Below are 14,048 nucleotides of genomic sequence, written 5' to 3' on the forward strand. Positions count from 1 at the left end.
TCCAGGATACACTTCCACATTTTGTTGCATTAAACCACAAACTTCAATGAAATTCATTGGGATTTTATTTGATAAACCAACACAAAGCGCAATAGTATTGTGAACTGGAAGGATTTAATAATCTGAAAAGTGTGTTTTGTACCTGCTGTCAGTCCTCTTTGCATTATCGCTGAGTAAAAACCAGAGCAAATAATTGTTTTCATATGTCTTCTAATTAGTAAAAAGAGCCCACCTGTGTGTAATTTAAACTCAGTATAAATACAGCTGTTCTGGGAAGCCTTCAGAGAAGATTAAAAAACAAACAGGCTCATGAAGAGTGAACAACAACATGCTTTAAGCAGCTCTCAGAGCTTTGTTTCATCCAAAAATGGAAGGAGTATTTCGCAACAACTAAACTATCAAGACATGGCGGCCTGCCTAAAATGACAGGATGGGCAGGGAAGATCAGGGATCAGGGATTCATCAGAGAAGCAGCAAAGATGCCCATTGTACCTCTGGAGGGGCTGCAGAGATTCACAGATCAAGAGGGAGAAATTGTTGACTGGACAACATGATAAACTGGACAACTATTTATCATGTCCTGCAAAAATCTGGGAATAATGAAACTGTGACAAAGAGAATAGAAATAAGACACAATTCACAAGAAGTCCTATTTGTGCTATGTAGGTCGCAAAGTCAACATGTGGTATGATGTCTTCTAGTCAGAAGAGACCAGAACTGAACCTTTTGACTTTTATGCAAAATTCTATGTGTGGTGAAAAATTAACACGTCACCTCACCGTGAGCACATTCCCACAGTGAAACATGGTGGTGGCAGTGTGATGCTGTGGAGATGCTTTTCTTCAGCAGGTACAAGGAATATATAATATAATAGTAGTACTTTTGTGGCACACTGTAACTGTGACAGACATTATGTTCTTTCCTTCTAGATGTTTTTATTCCTAAGTTATAGTCTTGTCAGCTGTGATTATTAATAGAATATGTTATGAATCTTTATTTTGTTTCTCATACTGAAAAACAAATCTGCATTATAAAACGATCAGAGTCATAGCATCTACTGTACATAAGGCCTCGGCTCATTTATTCATGTTCTGACTGCATAAATCCCGGTCAGCATGGCAGCTCCGAGATATTATAAAGGAGCTGGAGTTATGATCTGAACAGCCATATATTGACTTCCCCCCCTCACAGAGCCTTCTCCTGTTCGTTATGAACAGCTGCTAAACAGCAATCACAAATGTACAAGTCAACAAAGACATTCAGCAAGACTGCAGACACCCATAACGTAAAGCAGGGAAGCAAGTCAAAGGGGTAAGGAGAAGGAATGTGTTTTACATTACACAGCCTTACATGCCTTTTCCACTGGAGCACAACAATGCCCACATGAATGCAAATCAAACTCCTACTTCTGGAGGATATGAACAGATCTGAACCCTCAGCCCACCTCCCTCTCCCCTAAATGGGTCTGGTCCAGATCAGTGGTCTCCCCTCCCACTAAATGTGCCTCTAAAAACGGGGCCCCTGCGAAACACACAATCTCTTAAAAGTCCCACAACAAACCCCGCTATAATATACCCCTCTGACTTCTTTGTAACATCAGTATCAGCTTCATTTCTAATAAACACAACAACAGCATACCTCCCCCTAGTGTCTATCTTCATGCAGACTTGTGACATTTGATTATTGAGTGTCATTCTGAGAGGAACTCCATACATAATTTATAAAGCCTGTCTTAGTGGTTCCCGAAAAAGATTATTGTTCATTGTTATTGCAAATAATTTTATTTAAATAATTGCACTAGCTTGAAAATTACACTGATAAAACAAGCTTAATTAATGACAAATCCTTGTAACAATCTATATACCATCAAACATGATGGATTATAATAAATATTTCTGAGCAGGAATTCCATAAATTAGACAGCTAAAAGGCACTTTAAATCAGATAAATTTCAACCACACTTTAAAACCTGTCTACTAAGTTAAATTCATATGTAACTAATTATCAAATCCTTTTTTCTTAGTTGGTTTGTCCATCCATATTACAAAGAAACATTTTTTTAATCTTATGCTGGTGTAATAATGAAATAGTTGTAAGGTGACATGTAAATTGTAAATGTCCTGCTTTTTAGCGAGGACTGCCATAGGGTGAACAAACTCCATTTGACTTTGAACACTGTCACTTATTTTTACTGAGACAGCATTAAACTTTTTAAACCTACTTTAAGAATGTGGTGTGTAAACTGTTTCCGTGAACAGAACTTTAAAAGAACTTTAGCTAAACTCCGGGTTTAGCTAAAGCTTGCTAGCAAGCTCAACTTTAGCATTAGCTCTGTTGCTAAACTAGATAAAGTTGAGTGAAAACTTGAATTCTTGTTCTCACGCAAAAGCTTCATAATTTCAGATTTTGACAGCTTACTCTCAATTAGAAGAAAAAAATACAAAGAAAAAAAGTAATAAATGTGAGCCTTGCTGTACTTTTCTAGACGTCGCACAAATTCATGACGTGAGGGTTGTCTGTTAGCTTTTCCTGTTCAGAATGTTTCGGAAAGATTTACTTAATAGTCAAATTTAATTTTATAATTCATGAACATTAAATTTACAAAACAGTACCCTTTAATCAAATACATAATTTTAATGACTAATATTTAATACACCCTCCAAAAAACAAACAAAAAAAGAAATCCTTATTTTAAGTGCAGTCTGACTAAATAAGGAAAAGTTTACATCCCATGGTTATTAAAACAAAACATAATGATTTACTGCGTATTGCTCCAAAAAGTTACATTATTAGCTCAAATATTCCAAACTTTCCGTGTTTCTGGTGGCGTTGCTCACCTGAGGCGTATGCTATTCCAATCCAAGTCCGGCAGAAAAGCGTGAAATCTGTCTTCATCTCCAGATCTCCGGTCCAGAATGTCCCAAGCTTGGTAGGATTTTCTCTCCTTTTTTTGCTGTTAATGCAGCTAGAAAGTGTTTGAAAGTGATTTTAATGGATGACAAATTACAAATCCGTAATAGCGAGAGGAGGGAGGCGGGGTGCGCTCAGGTGAACCTCGGTCAGTCAGTGCGTGTAAGCGGACTGCTTCTGTGTCGGAAAACCGAAGTGCTGAGGGAAAGAAAGGACATGGAAAAAACTTATTTTAAAAAAAAACAGAAAAGAAAAAAACCTTTTCCTCTTTTGTCAAAAGGATGCACAAGGTACTGAATGAGATTTACAATGATTTCCCTTTCCTTTGCTCGTGACTGGAGCGCACCCACCCACTCAGTTCATAAAACAAGCTGATTTGGAGGAGTGTGGGAGAGAGGAGGTGTGTAAAGAGAGACTGGGGGTAGGGGACGGAGGGGAGTTCACACTAACATCCATGACAAATTTCCTTCCTGCTAAATCCCATCCGTCTCATCCTCTGTGTGTGAAAGACCTGCAGCGGTTGCAGCACTGTGAAGAAAGTAAAGGTCTCATTAAGGCACATTGAGAGCTGTATAGAACCGCTGGTATAGATTTTATTTTCAGGTTTAAGTTATGTGGAGGAGTCCTGGCACCCGAATAGCTCAGCAGGTTATCTTGATGCTGTGGGAATTGCAGTCAAAGTCACCACAGGAAGTGCCAACAAATGCCCCAATATAGATGGAAGCAAAACACACCACTCCAAGTGTCAGGCAAGTAACACTTAAAGTGTTACTCGGCACGTAGGCAGGTATAGTATAAACTTCTTTTTTTATACAGGTTTGACCTAAATTAAAGCATAATTTTGCTAAAGAGCATGTTTTTGTCTTTAGTTTCATCTTTCTTTCTATTACCTTCGACCAGCCTCCTTGTCTTTCATGACAACATCATCCTCACTACATTATGCTGCCACTACCACTTTTCAAAGTTTGGGACGTTGTGTTCAAGGTGATGTGCAGTGCTAGGTTTCCTTCACACACAATGTTTTGCTTGTAAGCTAAAGAGTCCAGTTTTGGTTTCATCTGACCAAATTGCCTTCTTCCACATGTTTGTTGTGCTTGGACTTTTTATGGCTTTTATTCAAGCAATAACTTTCGCCTTGCCAGTCTCCCATCCATAAAGACCAGATTTGTTTGAGTAAAACGACAATTGTTTCAAGTCTCCTTTCAAGACTCTTTCAGAGCTACCATTGGCTTCTTGGATTAATGCTGTCATTGCCTAACCTGAGACTTTAGTAGACATGTCTTGGTTTGTAGATATGTCATACTTTTCCAGTTTAGAGCCATGATTTGAGCAGTGCTTTGCCAGATGCCCAAACATTTTGATGTTTTTTTATTATTAAAAACTGCTTTAAATAACTTCCCCTTTGACCTGTCTTTTGAGTTCCTTGGTCCTAATGATGCTGATTTTCTGTCCAACCTGAGACCTTCACAGATCAGATGTTTTTATTCAGACATCAAACTACTCACATGTAGACTCTGTATACTAAACAGTTTCTGCACTGGGTTTTATTTAGGTGTATCACTGTAGAGAAGACTAATTACATGCATAACACAGCTTTCCTTGTACAAAATGAGAAGCTGTTCTTCCATAGTTACCTGGTATTTTGTGAATTACATCTCTAAAAAAATCACTTATCAGTTCAGATCAAATTTTAGCAATTACTTAATGTTCAGACAAGATGAACACAAATTCTTCCTGAGTTTTGGGAGTGTCTTATTTTATTAAGAGCCTGCAGTTATTCATTCAGAGAGTGAGATATAAAGGTGTCTCCAATGAACTGCATGGAGATCTTCCAGGCTCGTCCAGATCCCGATAACCCCACTCCACCCATACATCCATCACCTCAGGGGAGTCTTCAGAGTGTAAAGGGATATCTTCAACCGAGAGTGCAACAGACGGGCCCCGTGGTTAGCTGCTGTCAGCTCTGTTTTATTTCACGGGCAGGGATCTTTGCAAATTGAAAACCAGTGTAAACTCAAGAGTACAAAAAAGGGTAGTAGGGTTGTGCACTTTGGAGATGGAGTGTCAGGTGCAGCTTGTTCATTAACAGCCAGATCTTGCATAAGCTCTGAGGGACGATCAACTTCTGGTGGAGAAGAAACAGAATGCAGGTTCAGGCCAGTGTAATCGATCCCACACATCTTTACTATCCAGAGCCAGGGGTATGGTGCAAATCAACAAGGTGCTCTATCTCCACTTAAAGACTGGAGACTGTTACAACAAAAATAAAACCACCACTGACCCCAGATTCTTTGCTAGCTCTGCCCTCAGAGCCAGGGGAGCCCTTGTACATCCATCATACTGCTGCTGACAATGAGACAAAAGAGAACAAAATATTTTCAGAGATGTGAATATGTTGTCATTCTCAGCTATGACGAACATGGAGCGTGTGGAATAACAGAGCCAGAGGATCATGGCATGTTATTGTGGGCATGTGTTTCCCTCTAGACCCCTTAAGGCAATCCACCTCTGTTCATAAAACACAATGTTGTGATTGAATGGTTGTAATTAAAATGTTTTCCCTGGCTTCAGCCCTGGAGCGACGTTGGCTTCAGAGGAAAATAAACACCCCAAATTGTGCTGATAGTGGCGCAAAGCTTAGGCCAGGGACTTGCCAAATCTCATTATGGATTTAAAACAGATAATGCTGACGTAAGAAGACTCGAACGGTCTCATTAATAAGACACTGCTTACATCCAGACAACGGCAACAATGCCCCTCATGAAGGATGGCTCGGATGTCTCTGCTGTGTCAGATGAAAAGGTTGGAGTTAAATAATCTCGCTGGCTCCATAGAGACATCCAAGAACTCAAGGCCCCGTCCTTGAAGTGCCAGCACTCCATCCGGCCCATCCTCAGGTCAGGAAACAGACCACAGCTCCACACAGCAACTACCATAGGAAGGATGTGGAGCAAGTAAAGCTCTCTCTAGCTCAGCGAAGTTCACATCCACATACCTTTGGGCCAAACGCCACTTCGCTGAACTCCTTTGAAGTGGTATACGGCGCTCAGTAAATGTTTTGTTTTGGTTTGGTTTGAGAACATCAGCCAAAATTTCACGTCAGCCATATAGTCGTTCATGTTTGTAATGCAGGAGCTCAGTTTTTCATTCACAAAATCAGCAGCCATAAAATTAATCATACAGAGTAAATCGTACATATTTATAGCATAAATTGACTTATGTTGCCTAATATTTAAAAAAAAAACTTTTAGAAATGTATGTTTTGAACCCCTCATTGCATGTTTTAAATCCCCTCCCAACTACTGACAAGATTTAAAAACATACTCATGGCTTGAGAAGTAGGTCTGAAACTTTTTCATACAAAGTGTCCCAATTCAAAATATTACCAACATAATATAATATTTAAACTCTTTCAACAAATGTTAACTGAAGTCTATATAGTAGCACAAAAGGCAGCAAATTAACATCAAACTATAACATTAAATCTCCTATTTAATGGGAGATTTTGTAGAGCTACTGTCTGTTGTCACATTTGAACAGCTGGCTTTCATTATTTTAATTTCAGACTACTGCTAAATTTTACACTAATTAATTTATGTGAAAATCTGGGTCATAAATAAGCAAAACACACATATTAAAAGATGATAAAGGGAAATTGGGCTAAATATTTGAACTGGAAGTACATATTTTTCCTAATTTCTGTAAGGTGCTATAAATTACTCTAAAATAGACAATATTAAAAAAAATCAACAATGGGTCACATTTTTAGTTTGTCAGAGGAGTGCTAAAAGTCTCAGTTATACTTTGGCCTTAACTATACAGATGATTACTGATTACTTTAATTCTGAACTAAAAATCCATGCAGTACAAGAAACAGCAAATTAATTCCACAGAATAACCAATCATTACATTTTTTTTACTTTTTTAGAGGAACAAAAGGTTTGTCTTGTTTACAGTGGGTACATTATTTTTGTAAGGAATGAACAATATTAAAAGAGCCTTGGTTGTCCTTGATGCAGCATTTCCATTGTCTCTATGTAAACTCCAGGCATCCTTTGGTCTGTAGTTTTTCTTGAAAATCCTTTTTTTCCCAAGTAGTCAGAGTTGCTGAAGTGACAATGTTTTGTACTATTTATTAATAACAGTGGCAATCTGATTAATATACAGCAAATATGCATGTCAGTGACAGGTAAAGCTAAACAGGATGTAAAATGTTTTGCTCATATCATAAAAAGTTGGAAAATAACCCACCCCAACAAACCTAGTGAATATAAGAACTCAAGTCTCGTTTTTGAGTTTTTAAACGAGTACAGGCAGATCACCCAACTGCTTTCAAATGATGTCATTTCATTTTTAATACTGTATTGTAACTAAGTCTAACTTGAAATGCACATTTACAAATCTGCATTTGATCAGTAATTCTGGTAGAAGACTCTAAGGAACACTGGAGTGCTAGTTTTGTTCAAAAGAAGCATACATGCACAACATCTCAGCCTCACAGGATCCACAGAATAAAAGTTCAAATTTTGTTTGCGCTTTTGCCAATTAACAAAACAGTTCACAGGAAAAGCACAAATCCCCGTTTGGTGTGGTTCATTGTGCCACTCCTCCGTTCAGAGGAGCAGGCAGCAGCATCCTGCTTCTCGTGCCCTTGAGGGCTGTCAAAAAACAGAACCTCAGAAACAACCACACTGTCACTCTGTTTGCCTGACCTTTCACCTGACGGGAGGAAACAGGACGTCGGTGCTCTAGTGTGTTTGTGGAGATAACCAAAAGCCCGCCTGTTGTTGCTGCTCTAGTGTCAGAGATGGCTCACACGTTCACAAATTCCAGTCCAGGTGCAGCAGAGTCAACAAGCTTCCACTGTCTCGGGGTTTAAATGGTTTTGGACTGCCATCAACCGCGGAGTATGCAATTGTGCAGCCTGCTTTGATGATGCCTTATAACATCCTTCATAGGTTCAAGTAGTGAGGACTTTAACCCTTCAGAGGTGACGAATCCGTGCAAAGTTGCAGCTGCTGAAAAGAATCAAAGACAGTCAGCTTAAAAAGAAATTTTGACTTGGTTTATTGTCCATATCAGCAGGTTTACATCTTACATCCATGTATACAATGAAACACAATGCATGCATTTGTGTTTGAATCTAGGTACATACAATCACTACAAATTAATGTTTACAGTTCAATTCTGTGAAACTGGAAAGCTTACAGACTGCACCGACTTATTTCAAACTCATGCATAAAACATGAGGAAGCCATTTAATCAAATATAACATCTCAAAGGAAAGTGCACAGATCATTCATGCTGATTAAAAACAAAAAGAAAAGAAAACCTCTTCCTCAGGACACTAAAGACAACAACCCTGATCATTTTTTATGAGAAAATGCTATATCTTCTATATAATGCAACAATTACAGCTTAGAAATGATCCAAAAGTGAAGTAATGGCAGGGGTGCCTTTTAAAGTTTTGGTGAATAACAGACCAGGTTTTTAATGCTGAGCAGTATCGACCGACTTCAGTTAGTCGTACAGAGCCCCGTGGAGGAGCTTCATAGCGTGAGGTTTCTGTCCGTTTTCACTGATGCATGGGCTGAAGAAGGGGAACACTTTTCCTCTCGGCCCCTTGCTGAACAACCACAGCAGGTTCATATCGTCGGCGTTGTAGAAGGCCACCTTCCTCTCGTCGCAGTCCAAGTACACCCCGATCCTCTGCGGAGGCGACCCGAGCTGCAGCCTCGTCCATGGCTGCGTCCCGGCCCAGTATTCGCTCCCGTTCCGCAGCCGTAGGGTCCAGTAGCCGTTCTCGGGGCTGAGTTTGATCCGGGCGTGTTTGTCCACGGTCTCAGAGGCAACGCCCAGGTCCCATTTTTGGCTGGAGCCCACTTCAACTTCCCAGTAATGTCGCCCTGACTGGAAGGCCTGCGCAGCCAGGATGTTGACGCACTGGACGAAGCGCTTGCTGTTGCTCGTGTGCGGTGTCATGACATCGCACTCGACAGCCTCGGTTTTGTCCCGGGATACGTGGATGCTGGGATGTGCCGTCTCTACGTCAAACGTTAAGGCAGCAGGACCTTTGGGTTGAAAAGATTTATCAGGAGTTTGCACAAATATTGTTTGTGCAATAACAATTTGACATGAATTCACACCTCTTTGTGTTTTTCAGTTTTTGTCACATTACAGCTACAATATTCAGTGTATTTATGAGGAGATTTTATGTGATAGACCAAAACAACAACATACATCATTGTGAGGAAAGAAAAATACTACAATCAAAGCCTGAGATGCACTCTGCAGTGTTTAATGGTGACAGTCTGAATGGTAGTCCGACTCTGTTCGACTGGGGACCAAAATTCCAACATTTGTTACATCTTTAGTCGATGCTGGTGTGAAAGCAATGTAAGATTAATTCATTTAAGCAAAGCTGGAATCTACAGAGTTGGTTTAAATGGATTTTATTCAGTAATAACAAAGTAAATGGGTCTAAAGACACATGAACCCCAAACATTTCTGACCTTTAGTTATTCAAAACATTAAAAACCCCATCTGCCATTTCTTTCTACAACATAATTATGGTCATGATGTGACCATGGGAAAAGGTTGACAAGGCATGAATATTTCTGCACTGTCATTTCTCTAAAGTGCCTCTGAAAGTTGCAGTAACAGTCTGTGTTTAATGATGCACATCAGATGGAAAGTTACCTGGTTTCAGGGCCTTGAACATCCTTCTCCATGTGATGTATTGTAACGGAGCTAAGTATTTGCTGCTGAAGGCACTGATATCAAAATCGGGCGCCACGTTCACCTCCACACAGGGCCTGTGGATTAAACACATTTTATTAGGGTGTCTAGGATCAAATAACATTAATTAGATGTCAAATGCTAATATGTACATGACTGGTGTTAAAAGGCCTGGAGCAATTACTGTGTCGCTCTACAGCAGTAAATGCTTACCTCAACTGTGGAAACTGTCAGGAAGGAAACCAAAGAAATCTCATTAACTGCATGTTACACACTGGCAGAAAAGTTATAAATTAGATGAAGCTCAAGTTTTTATTCCACCATAATATTTTAAATTATGGTTAGATATAAAAAAAGAAAAACTTTACAAAATTAATAGACTTGGACTGAGAAAGCTCCACCTCAGTCAGTGTGATGTTCGACTCCTGCAGCAGCTTTACGTTATTTTCCAGCTCCCTAATAGCCAGCTCTGCGGCCTCCAGGTGACGTTGGACCTTCTCCAGTTCCTCTGCTTCCTCTCTCTTCAGCTGATCCAACATATGATTCTCCTCCTCCTGCAGGATCTGATGCAGAGCTCTGAACTCACTTTTGACACACCCCTGCAGATCTGCTCCAACCCTCTGGAGAAGTGAGAAAGTACTGGTACGTCAGGAACATTGACATTGCCAAGTGACATGGATACGTCAAAATCCAGTGCCCTTACAGTATTTAATTTTAAATTCCACATTAAAAGACCAATACAAAGCACAAATGATTGACAAGTTGAAGGAAAGTGATCTATGGCTTTATAACTGCTTTAAAAAGAAAAGTGTGGAAGGATTTCTATTCAATTCCACGAGGTCAATGCTTTGTAGAACCGTGCAAATGCAGAATGAATCTCCTTCCACTGCAGTTTCTGCTGCACGACTTTAGGGGAATGACGTTTATACATCTAGATAATGTTTTTTCCTTTTCTTCTTTGTAAAATAAGTCAGGCTTAGTCCGATTGGCTGGAGAACTTCAATGAACATTTGTTTTCCAAGTCATGTAAAACATTTTTCAATTGGAATTATTGTGGGACTTTGACTAGGCCATTCTAAACCAAGTCTTTTAAAGCACCAAACAAGTTTAGAGGTAGAACTATACGTACTTAGCTCCGTCCTTCTTGCAGTTAAAGTTCTGATTAGCTAACTTGTTGCTGCTAAAGCACCGTTCATGTGTTTGGTGTTTTTTGCCCCATAGCATTTTAAACATGCAGCCTTAATGTGGATTATAATTACTAATTTATTGACTTCTGGAGGCCATTTGTTGCGCTGAATTTTATTTGGAGGGTTTGCATTACAGGGAGCTAAACACAAATGCACATTATGCTCATCAGAAAACCACATATCCTTTTTGTTCCACTTCACGGTTATGAAGTGGAACAAAACCACTTCATGCTGCTCTACCACATATTTATCCAATAAAATACATTGAGATCTGTGTCTAAGCTTAATGGGGAATGAACACTTTCTTTGCTTGCATCTGAAGAGGTACAAGCAAAAAAGTAGTGAAGCAATATTTAAACCTATTTTACACATTATAACAAACCTTAATCTACGAGCAAAGAGGAATGCCAAATTCACAAGACTCAATGCAGCAACTAGATCTTGCAGCAGAATCATGGATGAAGATTTGACCAGCACACGTGGTAATTTATCAGATGAGCTGTCTGAACAACTGTCTGAATTAGCTGGGTGCCACTGAACTAAGTGTGTTTGATGAGGTCCGACCTTGTTAGACTGCTGCAGAATGATTTATAAGAAAGCATCAAGGTTTTAACATCAGTCCAGCAGTTGCACTCCAACATATTTTAGATGAAGAGGTGTTCAAATGTTGTAAAGCAGTTTAAAAGGGGTTGAAATTCTAAGAAATGCCTCAAACAGCCACAGGAAGTTTGCACTGATGGTTTTCTTTTCATCTACTCAGAGCACACAGCAAGCTCCCATCTGCTTATCAACACTTGAATCTTATTCGCAACTGATATTCCGTTAAATGTGGGAAGCAGAATTGTGCTTAGACATTCGAGGAACACAACAAGAGACTATGAACGCAGCTGAAAACACAACTGAATGTGCATAATGAAATATTAGGTTCTGTTTGGTCGAGCCTACCTTTATGGTATCCATCTTGTCTTTGTCTTTGCGAATGGTGCAGAGGAGATCCTCCTTCCTTGAGTTATGGCTCTGTAACGCCACACTCAGCTTTTTCTGCAAAGCAATATGCAAATAATGTCTGGAGAAGCCAATTTATAAAATGTAAATCGGTACAATGTAGTGGGATAGGAAAGCCAGAGTAATCAGAACCCTCATTGCTACCTATTAAACTTCTTTAAAGCTATATTTTCTGCTGGTGCTGCATGACTATGCATTTTAGAGGAAGCTATATGCTTGTATTTTATCTTAACCCAATGCAACAGTGGTACACACTACTACAAAGTCCAAGTGCTGTGGATTTGGAAGAGAAATCAATGTTGCTATCAGCTCCCAAGATGATAAGAGTGCACCAGCTGTGCACATAAAAACATAAACAAATATCGCACAGCTGCAGTTTGAAAACAAAAATCAGGGATTTTGGTTTAAACAATTGTAAATTAACTTTTTACATGTTTTCAGGTTATAGTCATAGACTTTAATATATTTTACTGGGATTTCAACATGAATCAACATACTGCATAAAAATGAAGAAAAGAAAAATGTAAATTTTTCAACCCAGGCAGTTAAATCTATTTGCAAGGTCACTGTAAGCCAGGCGAGACATTTGTAAATCATCAGTGGTAGTGTTTTTGGTGTGGTTTTACACAATGATCCTTATTTAATATCACTGCCATACCAAGTGATATTAAAGGGAGTGGAAGTGGACTTTGGCCTGATCGAGTCAAGCACAACATGTCATTAAGACACAGATGTGGACTGAAAAATGGAACACAGTTATATTAAACTTTTACAACTCAAATGGAAATGTCTGATCATTGCTAGGTTTAGTTTGGGACATTTTATTATCTGCATAAGATATAACACACACCAATCTAAAAATAAACGTGAGGCAGCCAGATGATAAAACACACAAGGGCAGGAGAAAGCAAAAGCGATGAAGTCACCTCCAGATTCCTGATGTAGGTGTCTGAAGAGGAGGACCGAACCTTGTCCACCATCGCTGCCACCAGGTAGTTGGTCTGAAATTGCTTGGACCTGAACTCTTTGCGGCATTGTGGGCAGGTTACAGGACCCAGTGTTCCCCTCCAGTACCTTGAGATGCACGCCTTGCAAAAGTGGTGCATGCAGGATAGCATGACAGGCTCCTGGAACAGGTCGCAGCAAATGGCGCAGGTCAGGTCCTCCCTCAGGCTGAGTTTGGATGAGGGAGGAGGAGCAGCAGGAGCAGCAGCCATGCCGAGATGTCTTTTCTCTCCAAACTGAGGAAGTGAAAGCAAAAGATTAGAAAACTAAAGGAAACTCGTGGTGGAGATCTGGCTTTTGTTCCGTCAGCAGAAAAACTCTGATGGTAAACTAAAGACATTACATTGTCCTGTCATGCACTCATGGCAAAAAGGTTCGACTACAGCTATCGGTTATTTATTGTAAAATAGTCTCCCAGAGTATGTGTAAAAAAACAATTTCCAGTGTAAACTCAAATCAAAGTGATTAGGACTGGATAGCAAGCGACCGATCACATGATTCGTACTGTAAAAATCATTTGCTTACACTGTTGAATTTGCCGAGAGACTGTTAGCATTTACAACCACATAGCCGTCCATGAGAAGTTCAACGGACTAAAAACCTTATCAAAACTATTATGTCACTACGATATAAGCGGATATTAAACACTTTAATGAACTTACTGCGTCTGCTGTTAAGTGAAATGCGTGTCCAAACACTTCAAAGTCCCTCCTTCTTTGCTCCTTGATCCTGCGCTGTTCCTTCCTGTTGTGTTCGGGGAACCACCGCTGTCATAAATGAGCATGCGCAGGATGAAGGGCCGACGTTTGATTGGTTCATTGAACCCCGGAAGCATGGCAGTCAGAGAGTGGTCAGCCACAGTTTATTATCTTTCTTGTCTGTTTATTCTTTTGCTTCGCTCACACGAAATGATAAGTTGCAAAGAGCAAAAACACGCTGTATGCTTAGAGTTATATTTTATTTTTTTTATTTAGGGTTTTCATGAAAGCCGAAGCTGATAGAAAGTCGATATAACAAAATGTGAAGTGTTGCCTTGACCATAAATGTTTTATATCCAAACGAATAAGCAAAAAGGAAAACGATAAAATATTAGTTTAAAATGCTGAAAGGATTTTTTTGAAATGTGTTTCTTTTGTATAAAAAAAACAAAAAGAAGAAAAATAACGCTATTTATATGCCATTAAAATATATAATGTCACAATA

The 14,048-nt window shown here is 39.4% G+C and overlaps 2 protein-coding genes across 2 annotated transcripts in view; both read right to left on the bottom strand.

Moving 5' to 3' along the window:
* Positions 1–3,262, bottom strand: part of flt4 (fms related tyrosine kinase 4) — a 53,506-nt gene extending 50,244 nt beyond the window's left edge. The window contains exon 1 of the mRNA XM_014470138.2: positions 2,838–3,262. Coding sequence (XP_014325624.1) covers positions 2,838–2,895 — 58 coding nt within the window. The 5' untranslated portion in view covers positions 2,896–3,262. The remainder of the gene's footprint in view (positions 1–2,837) is intronic.
* A 4,691-nt stretch (positions 3,263–7,953) lies between these two features.
* On the bottom strand, positions 7,954–13,602 carry LOC102222835 (zinc-binding protein A33-like). The gene is made up of 7 exons (XM_005795513.3): positions 13,508–13,602; positions 12,767–13,081; positions 11,781–11,876; positions 10,050–10,268; positions 9,862–9,875; positions 9,610–9,725; positions 7,954–8,981 (listed from the first exon to the last, which is right to left on the bottom strand). Exons 2-7 carry the CDS (start codon positions 13,055–13,057, stop codon positions 8,431–8,433), a joined length of 1,287 nt encoding a protein of 428 aa, XP_005795570.1. The 5' UTR covers positions 13,058–13,081; positions 13,508–13,602; the 3' UTR covers positions 7,954–8,430.
* Between the last annotated feature and the right edge of the window lie 446 nt (positions 13,603–14,048).

Source organism: Xiphophorus maculatus, chromosome 23, assembly GCF_002775205.1.
Source record: "Xiphophorus maculatus strain JP 163 A chromosome 23, X_maculatus-5.0-male, whole genome shotgun sequence".
NCBI classification, from domain to species: Eukaryota; Metazoa; Chordata; class Actinopteri; order Cyprinodontiformes; family Poeciliidae; genus Xiphophorus; species Xiphophorus maculatus.